The sequence below is a fragment of the Scyliorhinus canicula genome, chromosome 9 (assembly GCF_902713615.1).
Source record: "Scyliorhinus canicula chromosome 9, sScyCan1.1, whole genome shotgun sequence".
Lineage (NCBI taxonomy): Eukaryota > Metazoa > Chordata > Chondrichthyes > Carcharhiniformes > Scyliorhinidae > Scyliorhinus > Scyliorhinus canicula.
This window is the reverse complement of record NC_052154.1, coordinates 103,564,430-103,577,876: the sequence shown is the minus strand read 5'-3', so window position 1 is coordinate 103,577,876 and position 13,447 is coordinate 103,564,430. Positions and strand designations below refer to the sequence as shown.

The 13,447-nt window shown below is 47.9% G+C and overlaps 1 protein-coding gene across 2 annotated transcripts in view; it reads left to right on the top strand.

Moving 5' to 3' along the window:
- tspan4a (tetraspanin 4a) overlaps positions 1 to 13,447 on the top strand; it is a 215,376-nt gene that overhangs the window by 109,055 nt on the left and 92,874 nt on the right. For both annotated transcript variants that reach the window (XM_038807349.1, XM_038807351.1), the window contains exon 2: positions 10,600 to 10,791. In XM_038807349.1, coding sequence (XP_038663277.1) covers positions 10,729 to 10,791 — 63 coding nt within the window. In that variant the 5' untranslated portion in view covers positions 10,600 to 10,728. The remainder of the gene's footprint in view (positions 1 to 10,599; positions 10,792 to 13,447) is intronic.

Below are 13,447 nucleotides of genomic sequence, written 5' to 3'. Positions count from 1 at the left end.
AGAACACAACGAGCAACAACCGTCATGGAGAGTGCTAGCTATTTAGTCTCAGCTAGGTCGAGCGTGGCCCCTTCTAGCAGTCTTTGGCATATGAGGTCCGACCCAATCCCCGTTACAAACGCATCGCGCATAAGAAGGTTGGAATGTTCGGTGGCCGTAACGGCCTACAGTCACAGTCCCGGACGAGTGGGATTAGGGCCCGCCAGAAGTCTTCTATGGACTCACCAGGTAGTTGAGAGGGAGTGGCAAGTACGTACCTGGCGAAGAGTGTGTTCGTTTTCTGTGCGTAGGTTTCTTTGAGGAGCGCCATGGTGTCTGCGTAATTCGGGACGTCCTGGATCAGCGGAAACGCGTTGGAGCTCAACTTTGAGTACAGGATCTGTATCTTCTGAGCCTCCGTTGGAGGATTGGTCGCTGAGTTGCTATAGGCCTCGAAGCAAGCTAGCCAGTGATTAAAGTCCTTTTTGGCGTCGCTTGATTGCGGATCCAGCTGCAGGCGATGTGGTGATTCGGAGGTCCATCTTTTAGAAAATCTTACTGCAATAAATTGATGCACGATCAATTGTACAAAGACTAAGGTTGGATATAACTGTGGCTTTATTGCAGTAAGATGTGTGGCCTCCCACAGCAGCTGACGAAATGGCTGCTGAATAGAGGACACTCTCCTCCTACTAGGTGGAGCCAGCAGGCAGGGGCTACCGGCGAACCTGCAGTACAGGTCCTACCTTACATCACCTAATACAGGTGTAACAGTGGTTTACCACAGGGTTACAGGGATAGGATGGAAGTGAGGGCTTAAGTGGGTCGGTGCAGACTCAATGGGCCGAATGGCCTCCTTCTGCACTGTATGTTCTATGTTCTATGTTGTTCTATGAGAAGCTGAGTAAATTGGACCAATATTTTCTGGAGTTCAGAGTACTGAGAGGCGACCTTGTTGAAAATTATAACATTCTGAAGAGACTTGATGGGGTGGACGCTGACAGATTGTTTCCACTGGTTGGATAAAAAATACAGGGGAACAGGCTCAGGATAAGGGGCTGATTAGGACTGAGATGAGGAGAAATTACTTCATTCAAAGGGTTGTGAATCTTTGGAATTCTCTATCCCAGAGAGTTCTGGAGGCTCCATCACTGAATACATTTAAATCTGGGATAGACAGAGTTTTGTTTCTCAGAGAATTAAGGATTGTGTGGAGTGGGGTGGAGCCCAGGATCAGCAATGATGAGGCTGAATGGTGGAACAGGCTCGATAAGCCATACACTCCTGCTCCCTGTTTCTTTACATTCTTATTTATATAGTGCCAATTTAATATCATCAAACATTAAGATGCATCACAAGAGCCTTATAAAACAGAATTAACACTGAGCCATATAAAAATATAGCAGGGCTGACATCATCAAAATGGCAGGTTTGAAGGTGGAAAGTAATGTTGTGAGGTTTAAGGAGGAAATTTCTGAATTCTGGACCTAGGTAACTGAAGCTGAAGTGAATGGTTCCAGGGCAGGATATCTCTCCATCCTGGTCAATTTACTTCAGATTTACAGAGGCTGCCGGATATTTTCCAGCAGGTTTCGTTCCCTGCAACATTGATTTATGCCATGCATGGACAGAGACAAGATCAGGGCCTGCAACAGTTGTGTAGAATGCTGGCATTCCCTGCACAAATTTATACAAGGAAGGTGGCCCCTGGGCCTGGGTGAGCTTTTCCTTTCTTTATTTTTTTATTTCTTCATGGGGATATGGGCATTGCTGGCAGGGCTGGCATTTATTGCCCATTCCTAATTGCCCTTGAACAGGGCTATTTCTGAGGGTAGTTAAGAGTTAATCACATTGCTGTGGATCTGGTGTCACATGTTGGCCAGACCAGGTTAGGATGACAGATTTCCTTAATGATCCAGATGGGTTTTTACAACAATCAGTGATAAGTTTCATGGTCACTAATACTGAGACTAGCTCTTCAATTTCTAATTTTATTAGTTGAATTCAAATTCCACCAGCTTCTGTGATGGGATTTGAACCCATGACCTCAGAGCATTAGCCTGGGCCACTGGATTAGCTGCCCAGTGTCATGTGACATTCCGTGACACTGCCATCTCCCCTGTGCGGGAGTTTAGGGGTATAGCCATCAAACACTCAGTTATATAAACACTGTTTGACACTGGTTAAACCAGTTTAAACTCTTGAATGGCAGCAGAACCCAAACCACTGAAATATTTGTAATTTATCTTTACTATGAATTAGCTCAATTACATCAGTTTGTGTAAGAGGAGGACAGGACAGCTGCTGCCCATCTGCAGCTGGGAGCAGGGCCCAGTCCCTGATATTGTCACACTGGATTAGATACAGCAGTCTAGGAGTCTCTCCAAAACCTCTTGTTGAAATATTGAATACAAACTTGGCCTCAGGACATATTTAGCTCACAATGTGTCATCCATCACAGGCGATTGGTGTTCTGGGAACATCTGCTGTTTCTGCCAGCATTTTGACAGCCGTAGAATTTTCACCCTTTCCAATCAGATGCAAGACTCACACTCGACCCAATTGTTTGTCAGGTCTGTGCCATTGAAATGGAAAGGTTTCTATGTTGCCTCTAAACCCTGACATTGACGGCCACAAACTGGGCTTCCTGATGTGTCTGACTGTTGACGAGTCATTTTAAAGACCCTGATGGGAACACATCAGAGCATCGACAGAATAGATCCTGGCATTCCATGTGGAACTATCAGTCCTGATGTTCATCTGCAGAGAGAAAGAACAACATTGTCTGGTTCCCCTGCACACGTAATAGAGCAACATTAGGCACTCTTTTATACAATCATTTATAACCTCACTGGGGCTATATATATTCAAGAAATGGACAGATTTATTGTGTAACTGTTGGGAGTTTCTGATAATTAAGCAGGATAATGATCACTATTACCATCTCCGACCAGTCCCCAACCTGTACTAGGATACTTCAGAACTTCAATATTTTATTTTTATTTTGTAAGACAGTGAGGAAAGGATACTTCACTCCAGCGGTGATTCAAGCACAAATAAGGATATTGTATATTACAACAAACTTTATGACTAACACAGCATTATTAACTTTAACATCATCCAAAAAATAGCTTACAAGTACCAGTTAAGCACTGCTTAATAAAAGGAAATAATTTAACTTCTAACTGAGATCTTCTTTATCTCCAATCAAGCAAAGCCCATCTCAGGTCAAAACTCACTTTTAATTAGAGGTAAAAAACACAGAATTATTGCCAAACATTGGATCTTTTGAAGCTGCTTGAAGAGAGAGACCTGACACCCTGTCAGAATAATGCAGAATCTCTGGCTGTATTCCTCAGAAACTGCTTCTCAGCTCGCCTTCCGGACAAAAACTAAAACTCCACGTCTTACTGCTTCAGCCTCTGGCTCCTCCCATTTACTACATCATCTCTATCCCACTAACTAGGATATGACCATCTTACTAAGGCGAAACACAATATCACTAATTATCTACGCCCCAGGAAACCACCTTTCTATAAACAAAATTCCATTAACCCTACTTCAGGTACAATACAAAAATACAAGACCAGGGATGTACTTCTGAGGCTACACAAGGCTCTGCTCAGACCTCATTTGGAGCATTGTGAGCAGTTTTCGGCCCCGTTTCTAAGGAAGGAAGGATGTGCTGGCCTTGCAAAGTCTCCAGAGGAAATTCACAAGAATGATCCCTGGAATGAAGAGCTTGTCATATGAGCAGCGGTTGAGAATTCTGGGTCTGTATTCGTTGAAATTTAGAAAGATGAGGGGGTATCTTATTCAAACGTATAGGATACTGAGAGGCCTGAATAGAGTTGATGTGCAGAGGATGTTTCTAATAGTAGGAAAAATTAGAACCAGAGGACACAATCTCAGACTAAAGGGATAATCGTTTAAAACTGAGATGAGGAGGAATTTCTTCATCCAGATGGTGGTGAATCTATGGAACTCTTTGCCACAGAAGGCTGTGAAGGCCAAATCACTGAGTGTCTTTAAGACAGAAATAGATAGGTTCTTAATCAGGGGTATAGGGAGAAGCTAGGAGAATGGGGATGAAAAACATATCAGCCATGATTGCAGGGTGCAGCAGACTTGATGGGCCGAATGGCCTAATTCTGAACCTATGACTTATGGTCTTACATGTTAGAAATGACGATGATTTTACTTTTACAACATCTTCATTACATGTTTTGCAGCCATAGTGTCTGTCTTTCTTAAAAACCAGGATTTTTAATAACATTACTGTAGCAGTCACATACACACACTAACCCAAGCGTCTCACCATTCCGGCACCAAATACATATAATAAAACAGATCTGAAATTGCTGCATTCTTCACATTACTCAATGTATATCTGTGTAGAATCACTATTTATTTAACAGGGGATGGATCACTCATGGTGTAACTGCAGAGTTACCGATTATTCAGCAGGGTAAGGATCACTCACTGTGTAACTGTAGAGCCACTAATTATTCAGCGGGGTAGTGATCACCCATTGTGTAACTGCGTAGAGTCATTGATTATTCAGCAGGATAAGAATCACTCACTGTGTAACTGTGTAGAGTCACTTTTTATTCAGCAGGATAATGTGTAACTGTAGTCGCACTGATTATTCAGCAGTGTTACGATCACACTGTGTAGAGTCACTATTTATTCAGCAGGGTTACGATCACTCACTGTGTAACTGTGTAGAGTCACTATTTATTCAGCAGGGTTACAATCACTCACTGTGTAACTGTGTAGAGTCACTATTTATTCAGCAGGATAATGTATAACTGTGTAGAGTCACTGACTATTGAGCAAGGTAATGTGTAATGGTGTGGAGGCACTGATTATTCAGCAGGGTTACGATCACTCACTGTAACTCTGTGGAGCGTTATGGGTCAGGGTTTAGTGTATCATGGAGTTCACCTGACCCACAACTTTTAATAGATTGTGGTATGGGGAGCACACGGCACACTCTACAGATGTGGTATAGCAGAAATGGAAAAGTATTTTTTAATGCAAAACAATGTTTATTCTATGAACTCAAGTTAACCTTTTTAACACATACAGTGAACATCTTAGCAACCATCAATTCAAATACAACCCCCAAAGAATACAACGCTAAGTAATCCTTAATAACTTCTCAAACAACATTCAGAAGACCCAAGAAACAACTTTTAACAGAAGCACATTAGGTTTACATTCACTGCTTCGAACACTTATAATTCTGAATTCACCAAATGATCAAGAGATAGTCTTTTCATGGCAGAGAGATCAACAGTACACCTGCTCTGTCTGGCTTCAGCTCCAACACTGAAAGCAAAACATAAACACACCCTGCAGCAAACAACCTAAACTGAAAGAAAAAAGCTGACAGACAGCCCAGCTCCACCCACTCTCTGACATCACTGCAGTAGTAAACACCCATTTCTTAAAGGTACTCTCACTACAGATATTTATATAGACACCCATTTATAAAAAACGCCTGTGGCAAAAAGATCGTCAGGCACTGAGAAATTAACAAAAACCGCGGCAACACATTCATCTTAATTGCCAGTACTCAATCTGCCAGCGACAGAGGAAGACCATCCCACCTTGCCAAATCCGCTTTCACTCTCCCCACCTAATTAGTATTCTTATGCCTATGGAGCACCCCCCCGCAATCATGTGCCACCTGTACCCCCAAGTATCTAAAGTGGGTTGCCGCCCTGTGGAATGGCAACCTCACCCATCCATGCCCCCACCCCGGCCGGGACACCACAAAACATTTATTCTTGTCCAAATTTAGCTTAAACCCCGAAAAAGACCCAAACACTCGAAACAGCTCCAGTATACCACCCATCGGCGCTTGGTTCCGACACATACAAAAGCAAGTCGTCTGCGTACAAAGATGCCCTATGCTCCCCCCCCCCCCCCCCCGCACTATCCACCTCCACACCCCCGAAAGCCTCGTTTCGATGGCCAAAGGCTCAATCACAAGTGCAAACAACAGGGGGAATAGGACATCCCTGCATGGTACCGCGGTGTAGAGCAAAACAACTCAAATTCATATTAGTCGTGCGGACACTCGCCCTCGGCTCCCTGTATAGTAATCTTACCCACTCCACAAATTGCAGCCCAATCCCAAACCGCTCCAAAACCGCCATCAAATACCCCCACTCTACCCGGTCAAATGCCTTCTCGGCGTCCAGTGGCACTACTACCTCTATCTCCCTCCCCTCTGCCGGTGCCATAACTACATTCAATACACTCCTAATGTTCGAAAAGAGCTTCCTCCTCTATCATCTTCGGGAGGCACTCCTCCAACCAGCCTGCCAACACCTTCGCCAACACCTTTGCATCCACATGCAAGAGTGATATGGTCCTATACAACCCACCCTCTGTTGGATGCTTATCCTTCTTGAACAACAAGGAGATCGATGCCTGCCCCAATGTCTGTGGCAACACCTCCTTCCCTATCACCTCCTCAAACATTCCTACCATCACCGGCGCCAACGTATCTCTAAATTTCTTATAATACTCCACTGGAAATCCATCTGGCCCTGCAAACTTCACTGACTGCATCCTCCCAATCGCATCCTTTATCTCCTGCTCCTCTATCGACCCGTCCAATGTGGCCCTATCCTCCTCCCCCAACCTCTGATATTCCAAACCATCCAGGAATTCCTGCATTCCCTGATCCTCCCAGGTGGTTCCAACCTATACAACCTCCTATTACACTCCTCAAACGCCCTATTAACCTGAACCGGAGCCACCACCAGCTTCCCTGCCCTATCCCGCACCTGAACAATTTCCCTCGCCGCTGATTCCCTGTGAAGTTGACCTGCCATGTTGGTCCATACTCGCAAACTGCTTCCACCGCCCGCCTGTGCTGGCACACCGCCTTCCTTGCGGACAGCCGATCAAATCTCGCCTGCAACTCCTTCCTCTTTTCCAACAGTGCTGGATCCACAGCTCTGCATACCTCCTGTCTACCTCCAACATCTCGTCTATTAACCTTTGCCGCTTCACCCTCTCCTCCTTATCCATCTTTGCTTAAACAATATCCCCCACCCCCCCCCCCCCCCCACCCCCCCCGCCCACCACTGCCTTCAAAGCTTCCCATACACCGCCTGCGAAACCTCACCCATACAATTAAACCCCACATATTCTTCAATTACTTTCCCAATCTTATCACAAAACCCTCGGTTCCCTAACTGCCCCATATCTAATCTCCACCCTGGCCTCTGCATTGCCCCCTTCTCCAAGACCATACCTACCCAGTGCGGCGCATGATCCAATATCGCAATTGCCGAATATTCCGACCCCTTGACCCCGGCCAACAACGCCTTCCCCGCCACAAGGGAAAAACGAATACTCACTCCCCCGGGTGCATAAACCTCGAAGTGTCCACTCCTCCCATTTCCACCATTAGCCCAGCCAACACCCAGCCAACACCCCCCCCCCCCCCCCCCCCCCCCCCCATGACTCGTCAAGCGGCCGCAACCTATCCAATCTTGGCTCTAGCATCAAGTTCCAGACTCCCCCACTGCCAATTTGTGTGAACCCAAGTCGGGATGGCCCCATACACCTTCTTTACAAACCCTACATCGTCCCAGTTGGACCATACAAACTTACCAACGCCACCAACTTCCCCCCCAATGCCCCTGTCACTATCACATACCCTGATCCGCCACCACTTTCTACATTTGGAACCGCACTCTTTGACAACTCCCATCAACTGCCATCAAAACCCAAGTGAAACACCTGACTAACCGACCCTTTCCTAAGCCTCACCTAATCCTTCACCCTCAAGTTTCCTGCAGCATCACCACATCAACCTTCAAACTTTTCAGGTGCGCAAGCACCCTCGACCTCTTCACTGGGTCTCCCAACCCCTCACGTTCCACATAACTATCCTTTTTAAAATAAATTTAGAGTACCCAATTAATTTTTTCCAATTAAGGGGCAATTTAGCGTGGTCAATCCACCTACCCTGCACATCTTTGGAGCAGAAACCCACGCAAACACGGGGAGAATGTGCAAACTCCACACGGACAGTGACACAGAGCCAGGATCAAACCTGGGACCGAGGCGACGTTAGGCAGCAATGTTAACCATTGCGCCACCGTGCTGCCCTGCACATAACTATCCTAACAGGAGGTCTCATCCCCCCCCTCCCCCCCCCCCCCCCCCCCATGCACCATCATCAAAACTCCGGGCCCTGCCCGTTGAGCCTGATCCATCCCCATCCATTGTTCACATCAAATCCCATCCTCCCCTCCCAGAACCGCATGCAGTTATTTTTGTGGCTATGGTTAGATGCTCAAATCGAAGAGAAAGTGGGACAATGTCATTCTTGTGCAAAACTAAGGAACTCTCCCCCATTACAACTAGTACATCCTTGGGAATGGCCGACACAGCCATGGCAGATAATACAAAGACTCGGCTGGCCCATTGAGGGTCACATGTTGCTATTGATTGTGGATGCACATATTAAATGGACCACAGCAATGATTATGAAATCCGCAATGACTGAAAAAACTATTGAGAAGCTGGGCAAAATATTCACAAGATTTGGTACAGTGGAGCAGGTTGTTCGTGACAATGATACTCATTTCACTTCCAAGGAGTTGGAGAACTATTTAAGAGGGAATGGTATACAGCCAATGGTGTGTGTGTGTGTTCAGCATTTATGTGTGTCAGTATGTGTGTGTCATGGTGTATGTGTGTCAATATGTATGTTCAGCATGTAGATATGCCAATACATATGTTCAGCATGTATGTGTCAGGGTGTTTGCATGCCTCAGTGTGTTTCAGGGTGTGTGTGTCAGGGTGTGTATCTCAATGTGTGTGTCAGGGTGTGTGTCTGTGTGTGTGTCTGAGCATGTTTATGTCAGGCTGTGTGTGTGTGTCTCAATGTGTGTGTCATGGTGTGTGTGTGTGTCTGTCTCAGTATTTATGTGTCAGGATGTGTGTCCAGGGTATGAATGCATGTGTGTCAGGGTGCAGTGTGTATCGGGGTCAGGGTCTGTGTGTCTCAGGGTGCGTGTCTCAATATGTGTGTCAGTGTGTGTGTGTGTTAGGGTGCGTGTGTGCGGGATGTCTCAGTATGTATGTGTGTCAGGGTGTGCGTGTGTGTCAGGGTGTCTCAGTATGTATGTGTGTCAGGGTGTGCGTGTGTGTCAGGGTGTCTCAGTATGTATGTGTGCCAGGGTGTGCGTATCTCAGGGTGTGTGTATCTCAGGGTGTGTGTGTGTCAGGGTGTGTGTGTGCGGGACGTTTCAATATGTATGTGTGTCAGGGTGTGTGTGTGTGTCAGGGTGTCTCGTTATGTATGTGTGTCAGGGTGTGTGTGTGTGTCAGGGTGTGTGTGCGCGGGACGTCTCAGTATGTATGTGTGTCAGGGTGTGTGTGTGTGTCAGGGTGTGTGTGTGTGTCAGGGTGTGTGTGCGCGGGATGTCTCAGTATGTATGTGTGTCAGGGTGTGCGTGTGTGTCAGGGTGTCTCAGTATGTATGTGTGCCAGGGTGTGCGTATCTCAGGGTGTGTGTATCTCAGGGTGTGTGTGTGTCAGGGTGTGTGTGTGCGGGACGTTTCAATATGTATGTGTGTCAGGGTGTGTGTGTGTGTCAGGGTGTCTCGTTATGTATGTGTGTCAGGGTGTGTGTGTGTGTCAGGGTGTGTGTGTGTGTCAGGGTGTGTGTGCGCGGGACGTCTCAGTATGTATGTGTGTCAGGGTGTGTGTGTGTGTCAGGGTGTGTGTGTGTGTCAGGGTGTGTGTGCGCGGGACGTCTCAGTATGTATGTGTGTCAGGGTGTGTGTGTGTATGTGTGTCAGGGTGTGTGTGTCTCAGGGTGTGTGTGTGTCAGGGTTTGTGTGTCAGGGTGTCTTGGTATGTATGTGTGTCAGGGTGTGTGTGTGTGTGTCAGGGTGTCTCGGTATGTATGTGTGTCAGGGTGTGTGTGTGTATGTGTGTCAGGGTGTCTTGGTATGTATGTGTGTCAGGGTGTGTGTGTGTGTGTCAGGGTGTCTCGGTATGTATGTGTGTCAGGGTGTGTGTGTGTATGTGTGTCAGGGTGTGTGTGTCTCGGGGTGTGTGTGTGTCAGGGGTGTGTGTGTGTGTCAGGGTGTGTGTCTCAGTGTATGTGTGTGTGTGTCAGTGTGTGTGACTCAGTGTATGTGTGTGCGGGACGTCTCAGTATGTATGTGTGTCGGGGGGGGGTGTGTGTCAGGGTGTCTCGGTATGTATGTGTGTCAGGGTGTGTGTGTGTATGTGTGTCAGGGTGTGTGTGTGTATGTGTGTCAGGGTGTGTGTGTGTCAGGGTGTGTGTCTCAGTGTATGTTAAGGTTTGTGTGTATGTATCAGGGTATGTATCTCAGTTTGTGTGTGTGTGAGTGTCTTGGTGTGTGTGTGTGAGTGTGTGTGCCTGCTCTAAGGGTCAATACTGGAGGTAAGTGAGAATGATTGAGGGGGATGTTTGTTCCAGAGTCAAAGCTTCAGTCTGCTCAGGAGGATCTAATGTGTTTGTTGCCATTTATCCCTCTTTATTCTTGACATGTATCCCAGTAGGATTGTGATACATCAATTGCTGATGATTTATCTTTGCTTCTTTCCTAGTTGGGAGGCTGTGCAATCCTGGGAGTTGGGATCTGGTTGGCTGTAACACAGGGTAACTTCGCTACGCTCTCCACAACCATCCCCTTCATCTCAGCTGCTAACCTCCTCATTGGCATCGGCATTATAGCGATGATAGTCGGATTTCTGGGATGTGTTGGTGCAATTAAGGAAAATAAATGTCTCTTGCTGACTGTAAGTATCAAAAAATCTCCTCACCTTTCACCTCTAAACTTTCACCACTTCTTTAATTCTTTCATGTGATGTGGGTGTCGCTGGACCAGCATTTATTGCCTATCCCTAATTGCCCTTGAGGGGGATTTAAGAGTCAACTACATTACATAGAATTTACAGTGCAGAAGGAGGCCATTCGGCTTATCGAGTCAGCACTGGCTCTTGAAAAGAGCACCCTACCCAAGGTCAACACCTCCACCCTATCCCCATAACCCAGTAACCCCACCTAACACTAAGGGCAATTTTGGACACTAAGGGCAATTTATCATGGCCAATGCACCTAACCTGCACATCTTTGGAATGTGGGAGGAAACCGGAGCACCCGGAGGAAACCCACGCACACACGGGGAGGATGTGCAGACTCCGCACAGACAGTGACCCAAGCCGGAATCGAACCTGGGACCCTGGAGCTGTGAAGCAATTATGCTATCCACAATGCTACCGTACTGAGGGTCTGGAGTCACATGTAGGCCAGGCCAGGTAAGGACAACAGATTTCCTTCCCAAAAGGACATTAGTGAACCAGTTGGGCTTTTACGACAATCGACCACAGTTTTGTGGTCATCGTTAGACTTTTAATTCCAGGTTTTTACTGAATTCAAATTTCACCATCTGCTGTGTTGGGATTTGAACCTGAGCCCCAGAGATTATCCTGGGCCCAGTGACAATAACACAACGCCATTGCCATTCACTGCTAACTGCTCACCCTTTTCCCCTTGAGTTCTCACTCCAACTTAAACCTTCACCCTTTCACCATTTGCCCCAAATCGTCACCCTTAACACCTTGCTCCTAACTGCTCACTCCTAAAACCCCATCCTTCAGCCCTCACCCCAACTGCTCACCCCAAACCTTCACCCTTCAGCCCTCACCCCGACCACACATCCTAAATCCTCACCCCTAACTCCAGCATCCCAACCCTAAACCCTCACGCTTCATCCCTAACCGTCACCCTGAACCCTCACCATTAACTGCTGACTCCTAAACCCTCACCCTTTACCTCTAACTGCTAACCTTAACCCTCACCTTGAACCCCTAACCGCTCACTCTGAACTTTCATCCTGAACCCCTAATCACTCACCCCTAAACCTTCACCCTTCAGCTCCAGCCACTTAGTCCTAAACCCTCACCCTTCAACCCTTACCTCTCACCCCTAAACCCTCACCCCTAACCTCTCACTCCTAAATGCTTACTCCACCCCTAACTTCTCACCTCTAAACCCTCACCCTTTATCTCTAGCCACTCACCCATAAACCCTCACCCTACACTCCAATCGCTAAGCCCTCACCCTTCACTCCTAAATACGGACCCTTAAACATTCACCCCTAACCGCTCACCCCTGAACCTTCACCCTTCACCTCTAACCACTTAGCCTTAAACCCTTGCCCTTCAGCTCTTACCCCAATCCCTCACCCTTCACCCCAAACTACTCACCCCTAAACCCTGATCCTACACTCCAATCGCTAAGCCCTCACCCTTCGTCCCTAAATACTCACCCTTAAACCTTCACCCAACTACTCACCCTGAACCCTCACCCCTAACAGTTCACTCTCAAACCTTCACCCATCACCCCTAACTGCTCACTCCTAAAGCCCCACCCTTCATAGCTCACCTCCACTGCACATCATGAACCTTCAACAACAACTGCTCATCCTTAAACCCTCACCCTTCACATCTCACCATAACCGCCCACCCTGAACCCTCACCCCTAAACCCCCTTATCTTTCATTCCTCACTCCCATCCCTCAAACTTCATCCTCGCAACCCCCCCCCCCCTCCTGCATGGCCCTGAAAATCCTTTCTCTCCAGGTAGTTAGCGGATTTGAACTCAGATGCCAGAGTTAAATCTACCTTGCTGCACTCTCAGACGGGACACTCTGGATCCTAACCAATCGCTGTGTGAAAATTCTGCCCGTCTGTCCTCCCAGTTCTCCCGCCCCTCAAAAGCCGGCCCAGCATGAGTCGCGCTGCCTGCCTCAAAGGATGGTGGGGTCTCGGGCGCGGCTCAATTGGCGCCGGGGCCGCCGGCGTAAATCAGATTAGGTCCCTTACCGGCGGGACCTGGCTGCGAGGCAGGCTCTGGGGTTCCTGGGGGGGTCACGGAGGGATCTTGCCCTGGGATGTACCCTCACGGTGGTCTGGCCCGCGGTCGGGGCCCACCGATCTGCGGGCGGGCCTGTGCCGTGGGGCACTCTATTCCTTCTGCGTCGGCCGTTGTGGTCCTTCGCGATGGCCGATGCGGAAGTGAACCCGCATGCGCGGGGATGACGCCAGCATGCGCTGGCACTCCTGCGCATGCGCCGACTTGTGCCAGCCGGCGGAGGCCCTTCGGCGCCGGTTGGCGTGGCGCCAGGTCCCTATCACGCACCTTTGGGGCGGCCCGACGGCACTGCTTCCCGCCAGGACCCCCCGACCCGTCTGGTACGGGAGAATCCCGCCCCTCATCTCTAAGGAAAACATCCCCAGTTTTTCAACATAGCTGAAGTGCTTCATCCCTGAAATCATTATCACGTATCTTTTCTGCACTTTCTCAAATGCCTGCCTAAGGTGTTGTTAAGGACTGGAGGCGGTTAATTAAAACAACTCTGATTTTTCCTCTCACCACTCCTAAATAGAAAGT